Source organism: Fusarium subglutinans, assembly GCF_013396075.1.
Source record: "Fusarium subglutinans strain NRRL 66333 chromosome Unknown NRRL66333_c0000328, whole genome shotgun sequence".
Lineage (NCBI taxonomy): Eukaryota > Fungi > Ascomycota > Sordariomycetes > Hypocreales > Nectriaceae > Fusarium > Fusarium subglutinans.
In genome coordinates this window covers 1-21,929 of record NW_023502391.1, presented here as the reverse complement: position 1 = coordinate 21,929, position 21,929 = coordinate 1, and the positions used below count along the sequence as shown (strand labels likewise).

The window sequence follows — 21,929 nt, the reverse complement described above, 5'->3', positions numbered from 1 at the left end:
AGAATTGGCCAATTACACGATATCTTTCATGTGCTTATAGTACTACAAGCATGTTTTGATGGTGTATGCCCCCTGTTGAGATCCCTGAGGGGTGAACCCCATTTTTTGAGCCTCATTCAACCTCGTCAAAATCTCAGACCTACGCGTGATTCATTGCTTGACAAAAGCAGGCTCTAGCATGCATGTACCTACTTATGCAGTAACGAGCATCGAGCATGCAGACCCATGCCTCACTAATAACGTTTAGAGTATACTGCGCGAGTTTGGAACATCAAACCATGCTTGTCTCACATGACTAGACTACAGTACCTAAGATGCTTCCCCCGAAGAGACCGGCCAGATGTATCAATGCCTACCTATTATTCATACAAGCTGTACAAGCCCGACCCCTCCAACGGCTCACAACTAGAAGCTACAATGCACGGATTGGTTGAAGATATAGTAGTATTGTATTATCTGCTTCTGCAGACAGCAAAAGCCCTATCCATTAACGCCAGAAATGCCCCGTCTTCTCTCTTCCTTGGCCACAGCGGCTCCTTGCATCTCCAGAAACGAAGGGTCATTGCATTTCGTTTCCAGGACCTCGAGTTGACACCACGGACTGGTATTTCATCCATGCGCCTCGGCCTTCCCAATATCTACCTTCGACTGATGCTGCTCTCTTCATTATAGATGTCTATTGCATGCAAGTTCTGATGGGTTGTTTCGTTTCATGTCCAGGTATCGAAGTAGTGGTAGTCTTATCACGGATTAGATCACCTTCGTGACCAATGCAACGACCACGCTCCTCAGCTGTTGAGCTGGACATAATTGCCTGTTCCCTGTTAGTACCTGATGAGATCTCGAGAACCAACAGCACTCACCTGGGAACTGTCCCTCCTTGCCTTGCAGTCGTCCACTCCACCATTCGTTCTCGTTCTGCGTCCTTGTGACAATCTCGATAACGTCACCAGCTCGGAAACTTAGATCGCCCTCGGCTTGCGCAGCGTAATCGTAGAGAGCAGTTACGGTCTCAACTCCCGGGGCGGTGAGGCGCATGGGCTTGGGCTTGGGCTTAGGAGGCGGTGGCTTCTTCTTGCCAGCGGCGATGGCAGCTAAGCCCGCATTGGCGCCTGTTGGAGGAGTGTACGGCGGAGGAGCGGCACCTTCGTCGGCGGTCGAGGCAGGGCGTTGATAGCCACCAATTTTGGGGCTCGTCACAGTGCTGCTTGACGGTTTGGAACCCTCGCCTCCCTGTGTAAGGAGTGCGGGCTGCTTGGGGCCTTCAAGGGCAGGCTTGGCCCCGTATCGCACAGGTCGCGGACGACCGGTGGTCTTGAAGCGACAGATGGACAGTGCCTCAGCCTGTTCTTGAATGTCGCCGCGCTTCTCATGGAAAGCATCCTCAATGTCGAGCGTGAGATCGAAATAACCGATATCGCAATTTTGCATCTTCTCATGGAGTGTGTAGAAAATGTTGAGCTGCATGTAGTAGAACGACTGGAAGAGGGGCTGGATGAATTCGCGCTCGAGCTGGAACAGCTTTGGTAGCTCGTCCTTGAGGAGGTCGTTGAAGTAGTTGAAGTCCTGGGTGGCTTGCTCGACGTCTCCTTCGGCCTTCCACATTGCCTTTTCGTCCTTGGCAGTGCGCTCCTTCTTGTCCTGCAGCTTCTTGAGGGTTGTGCGGTGTCGGTCGTAGTCAAGTCTCTTGTGTTCACGCTTGAGGGCGGTCTTGCGTATCACCTTGATGACGTCGAGCAACTCGTTGGCGGGACGGATAATCCTAGATTCTATCATTTCCAACTCCGGTGCCAACGTCTCTTGCAGGTCCTTGACTACAGCCTCGTATTCTTCGCAAGCACGGATGCCTTCGGGGTTACCCTCGATCTTCATCGAGTCTGGATCTGACATGCGACCCGAGATGGGCTTATAGACTTCGGTCATGGCCTTGCTGAACTCAATCTGATGGGAGAGCATGCCATTGATGGACTCGAAGTACTTTTTGGACTCATCGTGGAGCTTCTTGGTCTCAGTCTCGAGTTCCTGGAAACGACGTTCGGCATCGATGTAGACAGCATCTTTGGTATGCTCGCCGATGTTGAATTTGGACTTGAACTGCTGAGGGGCCTAAGAGCAAGATATATATTAGCACTTAAGATCGTGTGTCTCATCATGACGGCGTGTCTCGACTCTTCAGCCGCGCGCAAATGGCGTTTTGTGCGCGCGAGACATGCTGGAAAACCAAGCACCATCAAGTGAGGGGCACGGCTTACCCGAGTGAGGCTCTTCTGGAAGCCTTTGAAGCTCATGGCGAGAGCGCGGCGAGAGCTTTATTAGATTAATCTAGTGATGCCAGGAGTATAGTCGGTGTTGGGTGGGAGAAGACTGAGTGAGTATCGCGAAAACCCTCAGATCGCGAGGCCGCCAAAAGCTAGACGAGAGGGTAACTTATGAAGCTCTCGAGTATGACAGGGCAGGACAGCCCAGAACATGACTGATTGAGTCGTAGAACGGTGACGTCCACTTGTGTGGCTGTGTTTTAGTTTAGCACCCAGGTTTAAGTTCCCTCACTGGACCTTTTTTGCTGCCCAGCCCGTCCTTTGCCTTGCTGCCAAGCCTGCCGGTTTCCGATGCTGTGGCTATTCAGAGGAGGTTGAAGAAATAATAGGGGCACATGGGACTGAGATGACAACGGCAGCAGTTCAGGGACTAGTTATTCAGTACCTAGTACCTAGGTAGGTAGCATCAGACTGACAGGGAAAATAGGCACGGAGTATATCAAAGCCTTTACGGAGTAGCTGAATGTGAGCTCGATTTCCTGATAATGTGGTTTTGTCTTTAACCATATACCTTTTTTAAGCACCGAGTTGACCGGACCAGTCATTTATTTACCTTAGTAGGTACTCAGGCCTTGGATTTTAGAGGAGTGACCTTAGGGGATTGTAGCCACTACGCCCACTGCGTCATGGGCGTTGCGTCACTCTTGACAGTTTTCATCAATCTCTCATTTGGGCCACAGGTCAGGTCGTAAAAGGCGCTGCACATGAGCCACAAGCCCTTTCTTTTATCCGTACATAGGTAGGTACCTACCTAAGCACAGTACTGCAGGTAGTTCAACCTTAGGAAAAGGGGCAATGTCCGGAGAGGCACATGCAGAGAATAATATGTACCTATATACGCCCATGCCTATTGGATTCGGTGAATTGAAGGTTCGATGAAATCTCCGCCTGCACCGCAATGGGAACCCGACCATCCGCATCAGGAACAAGTTGTTACTGAGTGTGCTGGGGTCCCTGATGTTGAGGCTCTGAACTGAACTGGCAGCCTGCATAGAGAGCAGATAACACCTGGAAAGGCCCTGCAAAGAACGTCGCATTGATTACCACCCGTTAGCCACTGTTGACACCTCGCCACGAAATAATGACCCTTCCATCTTTCTCCTCACAAAAACGGTTTCGGCGTCTCCTCCGCCGTAACCTAAGACCTAAAGAGCGCACCTTCTGCCGCTCCCCGGCTTTTTCAACCAATGGCCGTGCCGAATCTGCCGGATGCTTATCACCGAGGGCCCCGAGCCGACAAGCTAATGACAAATCTTGGACCTGGAGCTCAACGTCTCCTTCACCAAAATTCACTTCTTCTCTTCTTCGTCCTTGCAACTGCCAGACATTCAATTCATAATGTCTTCCAACATCGCTTCATGCGCCCTGCGCTCGGCAGGCCGAGTTGGCTTGAGCCCAGCCTCTCGCGTTACTGTAGCTCCTCTGCGAGGTATGGCTCGCGCAGCTGTCGTGGCGAGGCACACATCACGACGTGGATATGTATCAGAGACCAAGAGGGACAACGCTCAGGTTGAGACGGCTATCAAGCTCGACAAGAAGGCCTTTGCCGACATCCCTCCGCCTGATACTCCCTCCAATGCTAGCGTTAGTCCAATGGCCGGTTAGTGAATCTTGTGCCGCTCTGCTTAACGAGCGAGATTTTTCTTACATTGAGGCTGATCATCCCAAATAGAAGTCCTGAAGCAAGCAGCGGTTATGGAAGAGGGCCAGCGCCCCATCTATCTCGACATGCAGGCTACAACACCCGTCGATCCTCGAGTTCTTGATGCAATGATGCCATTCTATGTCGGCGTCTATGGCAACCCCCATTCGCGGACACATGCTTATGGATGGGAGAGTGAGAAGGCTGTAGAAGATGCGCGTGAGCACGTCGCCAAGCTTATCGGTGCTGACTCCAAGGAGATCATATTCACCAGCGGTGCCACCGAGAGTAACAACATGAGTATCAAGGGTGTCGCTCGTTTCTTTGGTCGATCTGGCAAGAAGAAGCATATTATCACAACGCAGACCGAGCACAAGTGCGTGCTCGACAGCTGCCGCCATCTCCAGGATGAGGGCTTCGAGGTCACATATCTCCCTGTCCAGAACAACGGACTCATCCGAATGGAGGACCTGGAGGCCGCTATCCGACCCGAGACTGCCCTCGTCAGCATCATGACTGTCAACAACGAGATTGGTGTGATCCAGCCTATTGAGAAAATCGGCAAGCTGTGCCGATCGAACAAGATCTTCTTCCACACTGACGCTGCCCAAGCTGTGGGCAAGATTCCTCTCGACGTCAACGCCATGAACATTGACTTGATGTCAATTTCCTCGCATAAAATTTATGGTCCAAAGGGTATTGGTGCCTGTTATGTCCGAAGGCGACCTAGGGTCAGACTGGACCCTCTTATTACCGGCGGTGGTCAGGAACGAGGTCTCCGAAGTGGAACTCTTGCTCCCTCCCTCGTTGCCGGCTTTGGCGAGGCTTGTCGCATCGCCAAGGAGGAGATGGCTGTAAGTACTCATGACTTTCTCAAACCTCTTGTTGTACATATGATGAGTTGCTCTACACATGCATGGCTTTCTGAATGGCCCGTGACAAGGCCGGCCGTGTTGATCGAAGCTTCTGTCTGATCTACGATGTCTTTCAATCTTGTCTTATTTCCATAACTACGTACATGAGATACTGATCGATCTATAGTACGACACCCAGCGCATTAAGTATCTCTCAGATCGCCTTCTCAACGGCCTCTTGTCCATGGAGCACACAACACAGAACGGCGCTGCTGACTCCTTCTACCCTGGTTGCGTCAACGTTTCCTTTGCTTATGTCGAGGGAGAGTCTCTCCTGATGGCTCTTAAGGATATTGCTCTATCTTCGGGCAGTGCTTGTACCTCGGCCTCACTGGAGCCTAGCTACGTTCTGCGCGCGCTTGGCAACAGTGACGAGAGCGCTCACAGCAGTATCCGATTCGGTATTGGCCGCTTTACCACTGAAGCTGAGATTGACTATGTTCTCAAGGCGGTGCAGGAGCGTGTCACTTTCCTCCGAGAGCTGAGCCCTCTGTGGGAGCTTGTCCAGGAGGGTATCGATTTGAACACCATTCAGTGGAGCCAGCACTAAGCAAGCTGTGATGATGATGATTATCCGTTCACCTGGAGTTCCATGCTCAGTCTTGGTTACTCTGGATGAATCAAGGACATTAATGACGATGACCGGCTGAAGCGAAGCTCAGTTGTGTCTGTATAGCATACTGTAATATCAGAGATACCTCTTTCTTTTACATTCTGAGGACGAAAATAGGGAGCAATTGGTCAAGGGGGTTGCAAATTATGGGATGGATCAAAGGACGATAAACAGGCGCCTCTCATTCACATCAAGCACCGGGAACGTGCTTTGCCTGTTGGAAATGAAACAAACCATCGGAGTTGAGTTTGGCTTGAGATCAAGACTAGAGTCGCACAGAATGAGACACGACCATTCATTATTGCGCATGCCGATCACGTTCTATCTTCTAAAATGGTACCATATCTAACGCAATGTTCCATGGATTTTAGTATTTGACAAAGTGAATAGTACCTATATACGAGACTTGCTTGAATGTTGATAATCACATGCGTGCCTAAAAACAGCACTTGGTTGCGTGGGTATGCTGAGGGAGGGGCATGTAAGATGGCCATTGCCTCGAATCTCGATCTCGACACCCTGTACAAACAATCGACATCAAGTGATGGGGTTGATCCGATATTATTACGTTACTCAACTACTCCGAAACGTGGATCGCGACTTCCTGGCGGTTGTGGATGAGTTCCATCTACTATGGATGTACAGTACCTGCTGCCATCCTTTGTTGACGTCATACCTACCTAAGCTCCTGCCCACCAACTCCTTTCCACCTCTACAACGTGCCTGCCTAAGTCCCTATGCGCGGCGCGTCACTGCAATTCTCGACGGAAATGACATCATTGTGCCACTCTGCAGTTGCCTTGGTGAGATATCTTCTTCGTGATGGACTTCCTTCAAATTCCTATAAAGCGTTCTTCTCTCCCGCTTCTCGACTCAACTTTGTTTTTCCATCAACATCCTTGAAATCCAAACACTATCAAGAACTCCAACCTACACAAGCAAAAACAAATCACAAATTCTACCAAACCCATCAATCATCAACATGTCTGATACTCCCCAACCTTCCACTCTCAAGTCCGTCGTCGACTCCGCCTCCGGTGCTGTCCAGAGTGCTATTGGCAGTCTCACTGGAAACACCAGCGACCAGGCCGCTGGGGACCTCAAGAAGCAGAAGGCCGAGGCCGAGCATGATGCGTCCCACGCTACCGCCAAGCTCCCCGGTGTCACCCTCTCTGGCTCCGGTGCCGCCGCTAAAGATGACCCCAATCGCACTGAGGGTTCTTGGAACCAGACCGCTGGCTCCGCTAAGGAGGCTGTTGGTGGAATCATCGGCAGCGAGGTAAGATGGATAACTCGAGTCATACTTACTTTACTAACATGATTGATAGTCCCTGAAGAAGGCTGGCCATGAGCAGAATCTCGAGGGTAGAAACCAGGAGGCCAAGGGTCAGCTCAGCGATCTCGGCACTGGCATCAGCAACCGTGTCCAGGGTACTGTTGGTGGCGCCGTCTCCAACCTCACCGGCAACAAGGACCAGGAGGCTCACTACGACGAGCTTCGTGCTGAAGGCAAGACCCGTCAGCGTGGTGTTGAGCATGATATCCAGAAGCAGGCTGAGGCAGAGAGCCGCGACTAAACCGGCAAATCCAACATTGGTACTAGCGCAAGGTGAAAAGCATGAAGTGACGAGAATATGATACCCCAAAGTTGTGGCATGGACGGATGAGGAAGATCCTACTAGATACTCCTAATAAACCCCATCAACAGTTACTTAAAACGTTGCTATTTGTGAACCTTAACAGTCGTGCTCGTTCTGTGCCGAGATTGCATCTGCTGTGTGCTCAAGCATGCCATTTAGAGCAAACAAACTTGGGATCTGGTTCCGAATCAATGTAAGGACTTGGGCACGTTACTATCAGTCTAGGGTTTTCGTTAAAAGGGTTGCCTTATCACTGAGGTGGGATCCAGGGCTCAAGTTTTCTTGCCTCCCTATGTGCAACTCATCCTCACACTAAAACCCATTACTGCGTTCGAGTGCCGAATCACATGGATTGTCACGGCCATATGGGCTTGTCAGCTACAAAAGGACCAAGCTTAATCGATATAGTAATGAGTCCAGAATCTCGAAAAACTTGCACTTTGCACCCAAGTACACGCACTATACCATTGTGAAATTGATGGGCAGTCTCCGAAGAACTTTTCCTTTATTTCGACGTGATTCCTCTGAGTAACAGTTTTGTCATGATTGAAGATACTTTGGAAGGGGGTTGTTTCTTACTGCCTCAGCAGCTAATTTTCGACTGGGGACCTTCACGAATACGCACTTTGCCATCATTTTCTGATTTACGCAAGACGGCATGCAGTGGCTAATGTATTGTGGACACAAGCAGTAAAGAGCTATCATGGCCCCTCAACAGTAAACTTTGGAGGAGACTCCTCACTTGGCGACTGGACATGTGTAGTCCCGACAGGTTCACCACCCCGTGCGGCAGTCAACGTACAGCGAGGAGGGAACTAGTGGACTGATGCGTGAGCTTTCTTCTCACCTGACAGATCAAACGTAGTGCCGAAGTAACCTGAATGGGGTATGATGGATGGAAGCGATATTGAGGAAGTTCAGGCCTGACTTGATCCATCAAGAAAGCATCTAAGGCGGGGAATATCAGCTCTAGGAGTGGGAAATAATATAAAGGGGGTTGGTTTGGGTAAGCAGGCCCTGGTTCATCTGATGTAGTGAGTTGTACCATAGTAACCATGAGAGTTTTTCCCAAGCAGCAACGCCCGCAACTCAAAAAAGCACAGCAAACAAACGAGTTCCGAGCCGTATCTGAGAAAAGTCCACTATTGTGTGATTCAGAAATACAGATGCAACGTCCACGAAAAGGGAATGTGGAGTCAATGCAAAGGGAGTGGCAGGCAATGGAAGTCTCACAGCGCATAAGGCCAAAAGAGAATAGGAGAGCAACTAGCCTGTGAATTGCATCTTCTAGTACAAACTACGTTTGGTAACTGCTAGAAATAAGAAGGACGAAGGATAGGAAATGTCAGTCTGGATCAAAAGAAGACTGACATTATGATTCACGAGCTATAGTGATCATCTGTCACAGAGATATTTGGAAGTGTATCCTCTCTCAGATAGCCTTGACTGAACTCCCAAGAGTACAGCCGTGTATGAATACTTGGGAGGGGCCCTGAACGACTGATGATAAGATGACTCGTGTGAGCAAAAGGAATGGGCGCGTGTACCGTCAGAGCCTGCAGACGGGGCAGAAGGAGGAAGATGAAGACAGTCTTGGCATCAGTCACACCAAGAGTGGCGAGTACTTGAAGCGGAGGGAAAGTACTTCTGCAGTGTCTGCATAACCTCTCAAGGACCCCTCCTTGGGTCGAAGACGGGCTCGAGAATAGGCCCGCGTTGGCAGGGATCAAGACTGAGGATTAAGAATTAAACCACATCTCGTCAAGACGGAGCCGATCTCAGACTCTTACAGTGTGCCAAACACTTTGTCACTGAGCGTCTGTCTTCGGGAGAGTTGGACTCAGGTTCAAAGACCCAGTTGCATCTGTCCCGATGCATGTCTCGTCTAAGGTGGGAGAACACAACCAAGGATTCTCATCCGTCCGGGTAAACATGTAGCGTCAAGGAGCATTTCGGAGCACGAATGACCAAGTTATTGGGCTGACACAAAAAGAGAGGCCTATCAAGACATCCACAAAGAGCCACATCATGAGAGTATCACGCCGAGGTTTGACGGCACAGGAACAGTTGACAAGGATGAAGATGGCTTAGACGCTTCGATATAGCCCTCTTGAGCTTCCTGAATACACCGAACCGTCCAGAAAGTTGAGTAAACCCCTCAATGGGTCACCGTCAAGGCCGGGAGGCGGAGATTATCATGATGCCGAGTTGAAAAGTAAGTCTAGTTTTTGGAGGAAGTTGATGTTTCAAGGTATAGATGGTAGGTACCTAGGTAGGCGTGGATTGTCGTTGACAAAAGTCGGGGCTTAGCTTCATGCACGATTCGTATAGCATACCCTTGTCGCACTTGTCGGCGTGTAAGAGGAGGAACAGTACGTTTAGGGCGATCCAAGCGAGCGATGAGGCTCAAAGATGAACACTGACGCATTAACCTGGGGGTCATGACAGACGGGCAGAATCACAGGCTGACCCCTGTCAAATCGCTATACGAATCGTGCATTAGCGTGGTGCTGGTGATTGGCCTTTGGGGATCTCTGGGGCAGATGGGCTAGAGGTACCTGATGCTTTGCACAAGACTTCTGCAGAACAAGAAGTACCTCAATTTCCAGGCGCGTGGATCGCCTGTCAGACCTCTCCTATGATTGGCTGTGTCCCCTGAGGGAGATTGCTCCGAACGGCCAACTGCAGCGCGCCAATAGCACAACACGTTTTCTTATTCGGATTCCCCATCGCGATAATTGTACTTGGGGGGGGGCCTTCACTGCAAAGTGGCAACTTTAGGTGTTGTTGGCAACACGCGCCCCCCCCTCCACCAACTTTTTTCCTTCTCTCTCTATCTCCATCTCCATCGTTTGGCTTGTTTTTGGGTCTCTTTCACTTGACTCTTTTCCTTTCCTTCTTGTCGGGATATCGGTGTCATCGCCAAACCTACCTTGCCTACAGCGGATACTGTCTGTCTAGGTACCTAATTAGGCATTCCTACTTAATGCCCTGGTCTTTTTCACTCCAAGACATTGTCACCGCCCCCTGTTCCTGTTCCTGTACTTGTACTTGGGTTTGTTTGCTTTGATTTGCCGTGCCGCCGTCCACAGCTGCATCTCTGGCTTTTCAAAGTGCATCCGAGGCGTCTAGTCCAATTGCTTCTTTCTGTTGTCTTGCGCACTGTGGGAAAAGGCACAGTCTTGAGTCTGGGTCATCACAGCCTGATTGACGGTTCAGTCTCTCCGGACCTGGCTCCAGCTTCTTAGTGTCTTTCTTGGTTCTGCCTCTGTTCAATTGTCCATTGGGTATATAAAGGCTCTCCCGAGCCCTTCCTTCAAGATGTCTTCGAGATATTCACTACGCCAAACTCCCAGGTTTGTTTGCTCCTCTATTCCTCAATCTCAAATTGTCTATCGTCTTAGGTAGCTAACTTTGCGCCTCCAGGAAGAAGGAACTCTTCGAGGGCATGGTTAAGACCCCTATTCGTCGCTCACGTTCAAATCGCCGCCAGACTTCTCAACCTCTCTCAGACGTTGAAACCGAGTCCAACTCTGCCGCTGAGACTGTCTCGCGACCCACTCGCCGACGCACCGCTAGGTTCACCGAAGAGCTCGACGAGGACACAGATTCCGACAACATGGGAGCTGTCAACAGAGCCTACAATGGCAAGACCAACGGCCATGCCAATGGCCATTCAAATGGTGATGTCACCAATGGACATGCCACCAACGGTCATGCTACATCCAACCATGTTTCTGGCGCTGCACCGATCAATTCAGTCATGGAGAAGACCGAGGGCGTCCCTCAAGACCCCAATGTGGTTGATGGTTGGAGGCCTGGTCAGGATTCCAAGGTTGACTACTCTGGAGAGTTCGAGTTTGGCGGTTCTTTGGGCACCGCTGCCATGATGGTACTCTTCCCTATACTCATGTGGTATATGTGGATTGGCGCCACTTACTATGATGGCAAGTTTCCCTCCCGTGCCGAGGGTCAGTCCTGGGGCGAGTTCGCTGCTCACCTCGTCAATCTGGTCTACACTGGCGCATACCCCCGCCTCCAGGTCTGGGCATGGTATTGGTCTTATCTCGTTGTTGAGGGTGCGTTCTACTGCCTCCTCCCCGGTGTCTGGGGCTATGGTAAGCCTCTTCCTCATGAGGGCGGCAAGCAGCTTCCCTACTACTGTAGCGCCTACTGGAGTCTTTACACCACTCTCGCTTGCCTTGCCTTGCTGCATTTCTCTGGTATCTGGCCTATGTACACAGCCATTGATGAGTTCGGTCCTCTTCTGTCTGTTGCTATCCTCAGTGGCTTCCTCGTCAGCTTTGTGGCCTATTTCTCTGCTCTTTGGCGTGGCAAGCAGCACCGCATGACGGGCTACCCCATCTATGACTTTTTCATGGGCGCTGAGTTGAACCCACGGTTGTTCGGCATTCTCGACTTCAAGATGTTCTTCGAGGTTCGCATGCCTTGGTACATCCTGCTCATCCTCAGTCTTGGCGCCGCCGCTCGTCAATATGAGCAGTACGGCTACGTCTCTGGTGAGGTTTGGTTTCTCGTCATGGCTCACTTCCTCTACGCCAATGCCTGTGCCAAAGGAGAGGAGCTCATCATCACCACCTGGGATATGTACTATGAGAAGTGGGGTTTCATGCTCATCTTCTGGAACCTCGCTGGTGTTCCTCTCTCTTACTGCCACTGCACTATCTATCTAGCTAACCACCACCCTGAAGTCTACCGCTGGAACCGCGGCATTCTCGCTGCTATGTTCGCTGGTTACCTCTTCTGGTACTGGGTCTGGGATAGCTGCAACAGCCAGAAGAACCGCTTCCGCGCTATGGAGAAGGGCAAGTTGGTCCTACGCAAAACCTTCCCCCAGGTCCCCTGGCAGACCATCCACAACCCCAAAACTATTGTCACGCCCCAGGGAACTATCCTGGTTGATGGTTGGTATGGTCTTGCTCGCAAAATTCACTACACTGCCGATGTGTGGTTCGCTGTCTCTTGGGGTCTGATTACTGGCTTCGAGAGCCCTTTCCCCTGGTTTTATCCAGTCTTCTTCTGCGGTATGATCGCTCACCGTGCTGCTCGAGACATCACCCGTTGCCGTCGCAAGTACGGCGATGCTTGGCTCGAGTATGAGCGACGTGTACCTTACCTCTTCATTCCTGTGAGTTCCCACCAAAACGTTACTTGAAAACTGATGCTAACAATCTCTTAGTACGTTATCTAAGAAGCCTACGAGGCCACTCGGGAGCAAGTTAAACTCGCTACCGAGGGACACTTAGTGCTATATATTATTCTTAGTCAGTGGCTCTTGATGCTGCATATTATTCTCAGTCAGTGGCTCTTGGTGCTGCTAGATGTTTTTGGTCAGTGGAAATGTGTACAAGGAAAACAAAAGCCGGTATGATGTCTAGGAGACGAAAGGGGAAACCCACGAACGAAGAGATGAAGAGACGTAATACGAAGGGGGTATATAACAAAACTGTAGACACCAGCCTCTAGTGGTTTGTATAGGGTGTCAACTTGCTTTGTGAGGTTCTTAGACCATGTAATCTTTTACTTGCTCGCATCTGCATACTTTCATGAAGCGAGTATACTATAATAAATTGCTATTTGATGTCGCAACGACTTGGCCTGTACCAGTTGTATCAGGAGTTGTACCATGCCCGCCATAATCGGTTAAGTAAGTGATTGTTTCAGTAGACCTAACAATGTACAAAGGGACGTATGTTAAGTTCCGGTACATAAAAACAATTGGCAATAGCATACACTAATACTCGAGTTCCCTTCACCGTCTATGATGAGAAGCCACCCAGAATAACACGCATGTTGAGAGTATTTTACAGAAACCATCCTCCTATTTCATCCCAGCCCCTCTTCTCCCATAATAGAAAACAAAAACAGTAGCTCAAGTCCATTATTCCATTATTGCGCGAAAAAGGGGCAGGTATGAACCGTGCCAACCCAACGCCAGCGTTCACAGCCCCTCCTGCACCGTCCATGTTCGGGACAAGGAGTAAGGAAAGTTGCAAGCGCTATTAGTGTTCATTCAGTCGACCATACCCTAAGCAGCTCTTATGATTTGAGTTCGATCTTGTCAGACTGTCATTCAAGGCAGGGCTCCTGTTCCTTTGTTGATTTAGCATACAGCATCGACGTTGGCCTTGGAGTTCATGAGGAGGGCAACGATGAGACCATAGAGACCTGTTTCATGTTAGCTAACTGAAAATGTCGGATTAAGCAACCAGGACGTACCCAAGACTTCGGCGAAAATGAGAATAAGAATCATGCCGACGAAGAGACGGGGCTGCTGGGCAGTTCCTCGAACACCAGCGTCACCAACAATACCAATGGCAAAACCGGCAGCAAGTCCAGCAAGTCCAACGGAGAGACCAGCACCGAATTGAATGAAGCTAGTGTACAGAGGAAGGTCCTGCTTCAAGCCATCGGAGATAAGCACGGAAACGACGAGACCGTAGATACCAATGATACCAGCCATAATGACGGGAACAATGTCTGGGATAAGTTAGCATCGCACAGTTCGTGAGGATTGAATCCCGAGGGCCGCGTACTCTTGACGATCAAGTCGGGGCGAAGGACACCCATGGCAGCGATACCAACACCCGACTTGGCGGTACCGTAAGAGGCACCGAGGCAGGTGAAGACAATGGCGCAGGTGCAGCCCATAGCACCAAAGAAGGGCTAAATTATCGTTAGCGATCTGAAGTTCGATATAGAGTCGATGTCGTCGACGGCCTCACGATGGAGGTCTGGGCGTCGCGAGGTGACGTCGACGGCCTGGATGACGTGGAGGACTAACCGAGTAAACGGGGCTGTAGGGACGCGCATGTTAGCTTCAATTATCAAGAAGGATGTAATGCGAGGCCATTCCGATAGCTTTTCGCGTTGTGAAGCGATGCCTGAAGCTTCCGGTGATGCATAGGGAGCTTGATGATGATGGGGGCAAGGGGGCGCGCAAGCACATACCAAAGTTCGCTAACCATCTTGACGGTTGTTTATCTGAGGATGAAGCAGATATCAATGGTACAATATCGCTTCAGAAGGCGTATTGAGTGATCGGAAGACGAGCTGAGCTGTCGGGAGATGAAGTCGTTGGACAACGGGAATCGTTTGCTTGGGGTTTGAGACGAAGATGTCGAGGTGAAGGTGTGCTTGTTAAGGTCTCATTCCAGGTTGGCGTCTGGTTGGCGGCAAGGTTTTGCTGTACTCTATTGGGAGGGAGAGGCACGGGGAGCATTACATAATGCACTATGGGGCGGTTGGTGTTTCGGATAAAAGATGGGCCAGCCAAACTGATCTCTGACTGGTGGACTCGAGACAGGAGAAGCGGGCCAGGGAAGCCTCGCAGCAACAAGCCACACAAGGCTCAGTGCGCCACATATGAATTTTTCTGCCGCCTTGGCGCATATTGTCCAGCTTCTTCTCTTTTTTTCTTCTTCCTTCTTGACTTTGTCGATATATCGCCAACCACATTCTCCGCCAACCTCACTTTCAGTCCTCAGGGCGAGCCAACGCAAGGAACCCTGATACTCATCCCATCCTGTACGCTACCTCGACTCGACTATCCTCAAATTCCAACAAGGATCAGCCTCTGCCACCGATTAAAACCTTTCCTCAAAAACCTCGGTCTAATCTTTCACAATGTCTGAGAGTGCTGGTATGACCAATTCCCTCGCAGCTCTTTTGTAGCCATTCACTGATATGCCGGTAGCTTGGCCCCTTGCCGATCAGAAGCTCGAGCAGGAGCTTCTCGATCTTGTTCAATCTTCTCAGCGTAAGTGACTTTCAACAAGGCCCAATCCAGGCCAATTCGCTAACGCACTTCGCAGATGCCCGCCAGCTGAAGAAGGGAGCTAACGAAGCCACCAAGACCCTGAACCGTGGTGTCTCTGAGCTCGTCATCCTCGCTGCTGACACTCAGCCCCTCGCCATTCTCCTCCACCTTCCTCTTCTCTGCGAGGACAAGAACGGTAAGCGCAATTGGTGATTCTCATGCAGTCTGGGTTGGTTGCTAACTTGTGCTCCATAGTCCCCTATGTTTACGTTAGCAGCAAGATGCACCTCGGCCGTGCCTGTGGTGTCAGCCGTGCTGTCATCGCCGCCAGCATCACCAGCAACGACGCCAGCGAGCTCGCCGGCCAGATCCGAGCCATGCGCGACAAGGTTGAGCGCCTCGCTATCTAAGATACCCTACGACGAGGAGGAAAGCAAAAGATGGAAAACATTTTCATCTATGGTCAGACAGTCCTTGAACGACTGTTTGTTGCTACTCAGATTTGTTTCCAAATTTTTGATGTTCTGGGCTTATCTGGTGCAATAATTGGTGTATGACATTGAGTCCTCCTGGGTATAATAGTAATATCATCAACTGTCTATCTTGGCGAAACCAAAAGATGTCCCAAGCATCTCTGAAGCCCAATACGAAAACGAGCCAGAGCGGATATATCGCAATAATTTCTATATGCGAATGCTATGTCGGCGGCTATTCTGCGCTAACTATGCTATAACGGATGCAGCGAAATGCTAGGTTATGACGTCTCCACCACCAAAAAAAAAAAAGAGTGAACTGATGCGGTCATATTAAGTGTAGTAATTAATAGCCGCTCATTACGATCCTCCCCTTCCCTTGGGCAAGCTGCAGCTCGCCCAGTTCCTCCTGCAGCTGCCTCGTAACCTGTCTCGTTTCTGTCTACTACCTATTCTTTCCAGACCGCCAATCTCTGATCTTGCTTCCCTGTATTTAGGTACCTTTGAATGCCTACCAAGTGCCGTCGATAAGAACTACGTGCCCCCCCCCCAATGCCATCCATTGCTCGCAAGCTCCTCATCTGCGCAGCGATTGATGGGCTTATAATACAGCCACTCTCTTCCAAAGGCCAACGACCTTTTCAGCCAGTCCGACTCAAATATGGCGACGCCTCAATCTCTCACGTTCCGCGTGAACATGTCCCTGACGATTCTAGGCCAGATTCTTCTTTTGAAGCTTTTGGAGTGATTGGTATGACAATGGATGGCCCTGCGCTTACGACATGTAAGACTCAAGACTGACGGACACGACAACTGTAGGCATTATTGCAGTCTCGAAGTTAAACTATCTTGTTACGATCACACGGCGCCAACAAGTCGCACAAATCTGTGGCCACCCCATCTATGTCGTTACCGAAGTCGCCCTTACACCATGCACATCCAAAGTCAGCGCTGAAGAATCAATAAGGAGGACCTCGGGCCACCTATCACGCCAAGCACAAGACTCGGAGAACGAGAGTGATAGTAGCGATGAAGACGTTGAACTGCCCTCAAGAACGTCAGACGAAGTGGAAGACGCCGTTGTTGAGGACGAAGATGCAAGGCCTGGGTCGGCTAGAAGCCGCGTCGCTGAAGATGTCATTCGCAGGAGGGGCAGCTATGGGCGGTTCGCCCAACGTTGGTTCAGTCGAAGTGGCTGGACTTTAGATCAAAAGAGGAATATGGGTTTGAGCAATTCATCCAGCGTTCCAGAAAATAATGCTCCTGCGACTGAGTCATCCTCAGAGGATACGGAAGAGGGGCTCGATAAGGTCGTGACCAAGGAGCCCGAGTTATTGCCAAAACTTTTGCGAACCGCCCATGTTCTCTTTGGTTCATCGCGAAGTTTCTACTTCTCTTACGACGTCGACCTTACTCGCTCTCTAAGTGACGGATCGATACCCCCGAACAGCGAGAGCCCTCTCCACAGCCAGGCAGACGAGATCTTCTTTTGGAACCGGAATCTCCTGAAACCCTTCCTATCAAGCGGGCAAGATTCTCTGGCATTGCCGTTGATTCAAGGATTTGTTGGACAGAGGACCTTCATCGTCGATAGTCAGCCTCCCCAGAGCGACGATACTGGCAAAGATTCCGTCGAACTCTCTAATCTGTCATCGTTGAAAGAGCTACCAGCCTCTCCTCAAGTTCTGAGTTCCAGGGCATCCATAGACCTTCGTTCTTCGGAGAGAAAGTATTTAATCACTGTGATATCGCGCCGGTCCACAAAACGAGCTGGCTTGCGGTATCTGCGTCGTGGCATTGATCAGGATGGTTATGTTGCAAATATGGTTGAAACCGAACAGCTTCTTTCCACACCAACGTGGGATCCATCTTCAAAGATGTACTCCTTTCTACAGGTCAGAGGGAGTATTCCCCTATTCTTCACACAGTCGCCATATGCTTTCAAACCTACTCCTATTCGGCAACACTCTGAGGAGGCCAATCAAGCTGCGTGCCGCAGTCATTTCAAAAGTCTTTCCAGAAATTATGGCCACTTGCAGATAATCAATCTCGTCGAAAAACATGGGGTTGAGTCCATCATCGGTTCTGCATATGAGACAGCCGTGGAAGAAATTAACAAGAATGCCAGCGAAGATCAAAAATTATCTTTCGAATGGTTTGATTTCCATGCTGCTTGTAGAGGCATGAAGTTTGAGAATGTCAGCATGCTGTTAGATCAGTTGAGGGACAAGATCGAGAGCTTTGGAAGCACTATTCAAGAAGACGGAAAGCAATTGGCTCGACAGCAGGGTGTTTTCCGAACCAACTGTATGGACTGCCTTGACCGAACCAACGTCTGCCAGAGCTCATTCGCAAAGCATATGCTGGAAGTTCAACTCAAGGAGGAAGGCTTTGACATGAGTGCGCAGTCTGACCAAGTGACTGCTTGGTTCAACACCCTCTGGGCGGACAATGGCGACGCTGTGTCAAAACAGTACGCATCGACAGCAGCGATGAAGGGCGACTATACAAGAACACGGAAGAGAGATTATCGTGGTGCGTTGAACGATTTGGGTCTCGGTCTTGCTAGATACTATAGTGGGTATGTATTCCAAATCCTCCTTCTTGACGGCTCAACCTCTTGCTAACCAAGTCAGCATGGTCAACGACTACTTCAGCCAAGCAGCCATTGATTTCCTCCTCGGCAACGTAACAGCCAAAATCTTTGAAGAATTTGAGAGCGACATGATGACGAAGGATCCAGCGGTATCCGTCAACAAGATGAGAGAACTGGCCGTCGAACTATGCCAGAAACGAGTTATAGCCGATGAGAAGGAAGAGTTCCATGGCGGCTGGGTTCTCTTAAGTCCTGCCACACCTGATGCTATCAAGTCCTGGCCACTCGAAGAGGTTGTTCTGTTGTTGACAGATGCAGCTCTCTATTCATGCCGTTTTGACTGGAAGTCTGACAAGGTATCCTCGTTTGAGCGTGTCGAGCTCGACAGCATCACAAGCATCAAGTACGGCACTTATATTACCTCCACCATCTCCCTTTCCCACACCGACGAGATTAGGAATGCCGGGTTTGTGGTGACATATAGCCCTGGTAAGAGTGACATCCGCCGGACCAACACGCGAACCTTTTCAAGTCGCGGCGAGATGACGGGCAAGGAGAATGCTACCGAACAAAAGGATGCCAGCATTCCCGCCAGCCTAGCCAACTTGCTTACCAGCAAATCCTCTTCCTCTTCTTCGTCGTCGCCAAGCATTCGCCGCCTGGTCTTCAAGGCGACAAATGCGGATTCCTCTGTCGCTATTGTGGGCGATGATGGTCCTAAGCAGACAGAGACTCAGCAGGTTACCACCATTTGTGGTGACATTGAGCGACTGGCGCTGGAGAGACAGGTGGAGCATCCGGGCGAAGAGAGAAAGAGGCTTGTCGAGACCGGCCCCATCATTTCTCTAGAGGAGGCCAAGAAGAACACAGGACTGTTAGAACAACTAGGACACTCACTCAAGAAGATGGTGTGGGCTTGATAGATCCCGCCATCAACGAAACAGCATAAACGATCTATCCCCATATAATACGCTATGAATAATGCAAACCATAGATATCACGATAAATCTCAAGCTGGTGTTTTTCTCAATCATGGCTTTTGTAAGCGGTACAAGTGCATCTGGTAGCGCATGTTCTCGAGCGGGATTGGATAGGACAAGCCTTCTGGTAGACGAAACCAGATGGAGTCACCCGACTGTAGCTTTTCCCAGGAATATCCAGGCGTTTCGGTTTCTATGAGGGTGTGGTCGAGAAGCCATTGCATAGGGTACTTCTTCTTCTCTTTACCCAGAGCTGCCTCGGAGTAGCTTCCTGGGCTGTCCACTACGAGGACCAAGCTATCAGATGCCAGGACCTGCCCAAGATTCTTGAGGAACTTGGTCGTCTTGCCGATTCCTGCTGTTGTGTACAGCTCATTGAGTGTGAAGAGAAGAGTCAAGATGATTGGTACTCTGCCATTGGCACATTGCACTGAAAGAGAGTCCAAATCAAGATCCAGGACATCTCGCTGGACCACGTCCAGTGAAAGTTGATTCTTTTCCAGTAGTGGGTGATTGGCCGCCTGGCGTGCCGTGGATGCATACTTTGAAATAGGCGGAGGATTGGTGGTGCTGGATTCGAGAAGAGAAATGACCGTTGTCCATGGGCCCGAATCGAGAAGAGTCAGATGGCCATCTGTAGCAGTTGTCTGGAGATAAGAGGCAAGGGCAACGTGCTCAGCTGCACAGCCGCCTACAGACAACATTCGAAGAGCGGCACTGCGTCGAGTAGAGGTACTGTCAAGTTTGAGGTCCTGAAAGATTTCTAGTTCAGTCCCTGCAGGCGTGTCATTTGCATCATCCTGGGTTGACCCCGCGATCTCAGTATGTGATACTGAGCGCTCCTTGGTAGTATTTGTGTCATTATTCGTCTCTTCCTTAGTAATCAGAATCCCGTCAAGGTGCTTCTTGATACTGAGAAGCACGGCAGCATAACATAATGCTCGTGTGGGGCTCCATCGAGCAGCATAGGCTTCGAGGTAGTCCTCTCTGCCGAAAGCGGCAGCAAATTCTCGATTGAATAAAGCTTGCTTTATCTCCTGAAGCAACCTTGAGAAATCAGCTGAGGTCAGAACATTGTTGAAAGCACTCGAGAAGATATTGAGAAGACGCTGCTGCTGCTCTTCGCTTTGTAGAGCTGGTGAAGAGGTTTCTAGCGGGGCAGATGATTTCTTAGAGCTCTGCTTTGAGCTCGAACTTTGCTTTGAAGGAGCAGCCTTCTTGGAGGGGCCCGTTTTCTTGACCATTTCTCTTCACTTGCACCTGGTACTAGCTCATTGGCTGTATTGATTCGGTGAGTAATACCAATATCGTAGATATTGTCCGTCGGTTGGTGGTTGGATTGATTGATACTGGGAGAAAAAGATCGGACATATTTTACCGATGAGGTCGAAACCCCCACTTTGGAATCATGGCTGCCCTAAGGTTACTAGTAGTACATAATGAGGTACTACCTTATGTATTAAGATTTCCATATCTTCCCTTGACGACGCAGATAAATGGCTAGGGGAGGAAATAAAATACAGGACCTTGACCCTAAGCAATAAAAATATTTAGGTAAATCTAGCCTAAGTTTAGAGGACTCTTTGACAGGTTTATTTTGGCACCCTACATCAAGGTCAGGTGTTTTCTTGCTTCCCGAGGGATGGATATCGCGGTCCTTCGGGGTACGGAACTGAAAAATACTGTGTCGTGTTAGCAATCAATCTTGTAAATATTATCATATCACATTCTGTCTATCACAGAAAGTTGGTCATGGTGGTCGGCCCCTACGTAGAGTTTTGCTCGGGGCCTAGAGCTCTTACATAGAAACATCATATCATTCATCAGCAGTTACGGCATCATTGATAGACATCAACATAGTTCATCCTTTTCCTCATTGGTTTCAAGAGTGCTACCTCTGCCACACCTTTCGGAAGATGAGGAAACAGCTTGGTTGTTTTCTCTCCGACTATCGCTCCCCATCATTTGAATGTCTACCCCCAAAACAAAGTCGGATATGTCACTAAGGTTAGCTCGCTCAACCAAATCATTTGCGGATAAAGCACATCGTGACTTTTGATCTCTCATTAATAAGCGCACCTGTTAAAGTAACTTGTACGGCATGGTATCCGAAACGACTCAACACCTGGGAGCGATCGGATTTGCCCCTCTAGAACCCCTCGTGGGGGTGTCTTTTAGGCGTACCAATTCAATTGAGTCTCTCGAGTTTCTAGATTGTCCGCCCGTCTGGATACTTTTTGCCTATTTCGATTCTGGCCGGTTAATTTGATCAGACTCGAGACGAAACGCGGGAACTATTGCAGTTTTGGCATGAGGGAAATATATGGCGTGGAATCATTTGGCTTCGTACTAGGTACTTAGGTAGTCAGCGGCGCCAATATCTGGTGTTTATTACCTTGCCTTACCTGACCTGACCTGGCCTGACCTTACTTACAACCACCTCACTGTGGCTGACATGAAAATTTGATATCATGGCCAAGAGGATGCCAACAAAAGAATCTTTCTGGCAATGACGAAGTGGCCAAATCGACGTCACAGTAGCGAGGATCCAATTTGTTCCAAAGGCCACTTTTAAAGTACAGTCCGCAGGGGTATTAAATGTGCATTTTTGCATTTTTAGTTATACCTTACCTTACCGCGGAATAGGTCAAAATACCCCTTATTAGCTAGTTAAAGGGCAGGTACTAATGCTTTTTTTACCTATTTTTTATACCTAAAATTAAGATTTTAAAAGAATTAGTACCTTATAACTAACTTTTACTATTAAATAATATAAATTATAATATAGTTAATTAAAGTTATTATAACTATAAGGCTAGTAGCTTTATATAAAGCTAGAACTTATTTTTTATTATAATACTATAACTACTTTAATTTTATACCTTTTATAGCTATTTTTTTAATTATTAATAACTTTAACTATTAATTTTAAGATTTATAAAAATAAAAAACTAGTTTAAGGACTTAAAGGAT

General features: G+C 49.3%; 8 protein-coding genes across 8 annotated transcripts; 5 read left to right on the top strand and 3 right to left on the bottom strand.

Moving 5' to 3' along the window:
* Window positions 1–788: 788 nt before the first annotated feature.
* Window positions 789–2,288, bottom strand: FSUBG_13311 (reduced viability upon starvation; the record flags this gene model as incomplete). The annotated part of the gene is made up of 3 exons (XM_036678190.1): window positions 789–814; window positions 864–2,106; window positions 2,253–2,288. 3 exons carry the CDS (start codon window positions 2,286–2,288, stop codon window positions 789–791), a joined length of 1,305 nt encoding a protein of 434 aa, XP_036531227.1.
* Window positions 2,289–3,656: 1,368 nt separating this feature from the next.
* FSUBG_13310 (cysteine desulfurase) lies at window positions 3,657–5,424 on the top strand (the record flags this gene model as incomplete). Its single annotated transcript, XM_036678189.1, has 3 exons — window positions 3,657–3,918; window positions 3,991–4,814; window positions 5,002–5,424. The coding sequence occupies 3 exons, from the start codon at window positions 3,657–3,659 to the stop codon at window positions 5,422–5,424; spliced, it is 1,509 nt and encodes a 502-aa protein (XP_036531226.1).
* Window positions 5,425–6,469: 1,045 nt separating this feature from the next.
* FSUBG_13309 (mismatched base pair and cruciform dna recognition) lies at window positions 6,470–7,064 on the top strand (the record flags this gene model as incomplete). Its single annotated transcript, XM_036678187.1, has 2 exons — window positions 6,470–6,766; window positions 6,816–7,064. The coding sequence occupies 2 exons, from the start codon at window positions 6,470–6,472 to the stop codon at window positions 7,062–7,064; spliced, it is 546 nt and encodes a 181-aa protein (XP_036531225.1).
* A 3,384-nt stretch (window positions 7,065–10,448) lies between these two features.
* On the top strand, window positions 10,449–12,339 carry FSUBG_13308 (delta24(24(1))-sterol reductase; the record flags this gene model as incomplete). The annotated part of the gene is made up of 3 exons (XM_036678186.1): window positions 10,449–10,483; window positions 10,554–12,276; window positions 12,328–12,339. 3 exons carry the CDS (start codon window positions 10,449–10,451, stop codon window positions 12,337–12,339), a joined length of 1,770 nt encoding a protein of 589 aa, XP_036531224.1.
* Window positions 12,340–13,251: 912 nt separating this feature from the next.
* FSUBG_13307 (v-type proton ATPase 16 kDa proteolipid subunit) lies at window positions 13,252–14,116 on the bottom strand (the record flags this gene model as incomplete). The annotated part of the gene is made up of 5 exons (XM_036678185.1): window positions 13,252–13,316; window positions 13,368–13,628; window positions 13,685–13,814; window positions 13,874–13,910; window positions 14,100–14,116. 5 exons carry the CDS (start codon window positions 14,114–14,116, stop codon window positions 13,252–13,254), a joined length of 510 nt encoding a protein of 169 aa, XP_036531223.1.
* A 658-nt stretch (window positions 14,117–14,774) lies between these two features.
* On the top strand, window positions 14,775–15,317 carry FSUBG_13306 (ribonucleoprotein associated; the record flags this gene model as incomplete). Its single annotated transcript, XM_036678184.1, has 4 exons — window positions 14,775–14,790; window positions 14,845–14,907; window positions 14,963–15,103; window positions 15,163–15,317. 4 exons carry the CDS (start codon window positions 14,775–14,777, stop codon window positions 15,315–15,317), a joined length of 375 nt encoding a protein of 124 aa, XP_036531222.1.
* Window positions 15,318–15,932: 615 nt separating this feature from the next.
* On the top strand, window positions 15,933–18,896 carry FSUBG_13305 (phosphatidylinositide phosphatase SAC2; the record flags this gene model as incomplete). Its single annotated transcript, XM_036678183.1, has 3 exons — window positions 15,933–16,164; window positions 16,212–17,961; window positions 18,017–18,896. 3 exons carry the CDS (start codon window positions 15,933–15,935, stop codon window positions 18,894–18,896), a joined length of 2,862 nt encoding a protein of 953 aa, XP_036531221.1.
* A 110-nt stretch (window positions 18,897–19,006) lies between these two features.
* On the bottom strand, window positions 19,007–20,200 carry FSUBG_13304 (25S rRNA (uridine(2843)-N(3))-methyltransferase; the record flags this gene model as incomplete). Its single annotated transcript, XM_036678182.1, has 1 exon — window positions 19,007–20,200. One exon carries the CDS (start codon window positions 20,198–20,200, stop codon window positions 19,007–19,009), a length of 1,194 nt encoding a protein of 397 aa, XP_036531220.1.
* Window positions 20,201–21,929: the final 1,729 nt, after the last annotated feature.